Genomic DNA, 2649 nt, shown 5'->3' on the forward strand with positions numbered 1-2649 from the left:
TGTGTTTTTTTTTTTTTTTTTTTTGTGTAAGTTAAGTGTTACATCCATTATAGCGTGGGAAGAAAATGCTGAGTTGGTAAGACCGCTACCACCTGTCTTGCAGAACAGACCCCATCGCACCATTACAGGCTCCATGCGACCAGAAGCCTCTTGTAACACAAGCCCTGGAGCTCATACAAGGGAAACCCACGGCGCTGGGACTCCTTGCACACACAAAAACACACTTCTGCTTAGCAACTGCCTTCACAACAGGAGGATCGGCGGTAAAATGTAGGGATTTGTTTATGTTGTTTATTGAAGGAAATATGCACAGGATGCATGTAGATATACATAATTATGAGGTACAAACATTTCCCCCCACCGGGCTTGTAAGTTTCTATGTGTTTTTCCTGTTTCTTAGTGTCTTTTTGGAGTGTACACGCATACTCACATGGCCCTCATGTTGCTCTCAGGCAATAGAGGAATCTCAAGAACTTTGGTGTTGGACTGTATGACCTCGTGGCTTGGTGTGGACACGGTCTTCCCGGTTATACGGTGGACCTGGTAGAAGGCGTGGGGCCGGAGAAGACGGTCGTCTGCTGTCCCAATAAACAGCTGTAGGGTCAGAGGCTCACTCTCCATGTAGCCGTGAAGCTGAAAGGTACAGATATGAAGTTTCGAGCGGCTTGTCTATCCACAATGAACAAGAAAGTGACAAAATCACAGCCATTCAGATGTTGTTTAATGTAAAATGGGATTTTTGGACTTTCAAAGTGGGCGCTGCATAAACAGAAACCAAACAATCAACAAAATGTCCTGTTGCTTAACAAAACAGCTACAAAATGAAGCTACATTTTGTCAGTTGCTCGGTTTTTATTCCTTCAGCATGTCGAAGGAAGTCCCGCCCACACTGAAATTTTACTGGACCCAAAACCTGTTTGTCATATACATACACTACTATTCAAATGTTTTGGGTCAAACAAATTAGAAAAAATTACACAAGGAAAACCATAAAAAAGACAAAAGTTATTGTAAATCATAAATTATTGATGTAAATATGAAGTAAGAATTTGTATGGGAAAATGTATTTTCAAAACTCAAAAATTTATTTTCAAAACTCAAAAAATTTGGTCAAATCTCCGTAATACACAGCTGATGTATGGAGATCCTCAAGGAGGGTGGTCAGAATCTGTGGTGAAGGTCCTGGACCAGTCTGTATATTTATCTAAGCAGATATGTTTAAGCCTGGCATTTGTGTTTATTCAGGCAATAGGGAGTGCACAGGCCAGAAAGACAGAGGCCCGAGAGATCGCACTCTCAGAACCCTCCCCTCACTTCATTACATTATCACCCACTAGAGGAATGCCAAGACTCTTTCCGCCCATTGCACGGAGTTCAGAGCAGTATGTCCACACCTCCAAGTGCTGTGGGTCAGTTCTCACCCACTCAAGCTCTCAACCTCCGTGGCCCATCTGTGGCAGATGAGGGAAACAGCTTGAGGAAAAAAAGTAGATCTACAACACGGGCTTCTTTGAAGAGTTACTGGACAGAATCAGTGAACAAATTCTTACTGGAAAAGGTTACATCTCAAGTGATATTGAGCAAGACCAACTGTTCTTCTCTTTGGGCTCATTCACTAATAGTGCTTATGCATGTATTAAAATAATAAAATCATGATTCATAAATATGTTCACACATTTTTTTTTCTGAAATGAAGATCAAATTTAGAACCAACTAAATTCTTGAAAAATTATTTTATTTGATTATTTTTACATATTTGTAAATGAGTTGTTAATTTAACTATATTAACCATCACAAAAATGTATTATTATAAAATATTATATTATATTACATAGTATATAAAACAGTCATGTTGAAATAACTAAATACATTTTGATAAATCCCAAAAGACAAGATTTAATACATTTATTTGGTTGTTTTAGGACTTTTAAACAGGAGGATGGTGTTTTTGGTTGGTTGATTAGGACTTTTTCTTTCAAGAATTTCAATTATAATTGATACTATATATATATATATATATATATATAAAAATGATTATAATGATTGATTATTTATTATTGCAATAAAAATGCAGCCAATCATTTGTAAGGTCTGTCTAAAAGGAGTTTATCATTAAAAATAATACTGATGGATATAACGAATTTCTGAGCATTTTGTTAGCAAATGAGACCCATTACAATGATAAAATAAGTCCTAAATAGACTCAACCAAATAAAAACTCTACTAGCAGTATTTACCAAAACAAAAGTAATAAAGATCATCCCAGTCACAGTAGGCCTATGAGATAAAACCAGTCTGAATATAATAAATGTGGAAGCACTGCCTATATTTAGGGATTTTGTCACTTTTTCCAGTTACGGCAGTGATTTTTGTTGACAGAGCTGTTCTTTGAGAAGTTTGAGACTTAAGCGCAGACGTGGAAGCACATAGCTGTGGTGCGGCAGACTTACTTCAGAGGCTACACACTCACGTCTACCGTCAATCCGATGGCGCATGTGGTCAAACTGCATCCACGATACAAAAAATCTGACAGAAACCACCAGGAACCCGAGCAGGGGGAGAGAGAAAAAGAGAGACGGGGCTCTAGCAGCATGGGTACAAAAATCCTGACCACCAAAAACCACTAAACCCCAAGTGGAGAGACAGAAA

The 2649-nt window shown here is 38.1% G+C and overlaps 1 protein-coding gene across 1 annotated transcript in view; it reads right to left on the minus strand.

Moving 5' to 3' along the window:
• Window positions 1-2649, minus strand: part of LOC107656600 (nuclear factor of activated T-cells, cytoplasmic 1-like) — a 42692-nt gene that overhangs the window by 33713 nt on the left and 6330 nt on the right. The window contains exon 4 of the mRNA XM_016444495.1: window positions 431-633. Coding sequence (XP_016299981.1) covers window positions 431-633 — 203 coding nt within the window. The remainder of the gene's footprint in view (window positions 1-430; window positions 634-2649) is intronic.

Source organism: Sinocyclocheilus anshuiensis, unplaced genomic scaffold (assembly GCF_001515605.1).
Source record: "Sinocyclocheilus anshuiensis isolate Anshui unplaced genomic scaffold, SAMN03320099.WGS_v1.1 scaffold1393, whole genome shotgun sequence".
In the NCBI taxonomy this organism is placed as follows: Eukaryota; Metazoa; Chordata; class Actinopteri; order Cypriniformes; family Cyprinidae; genus Sinocyclocheilus; species Sinocyclocheilus anshuiensis.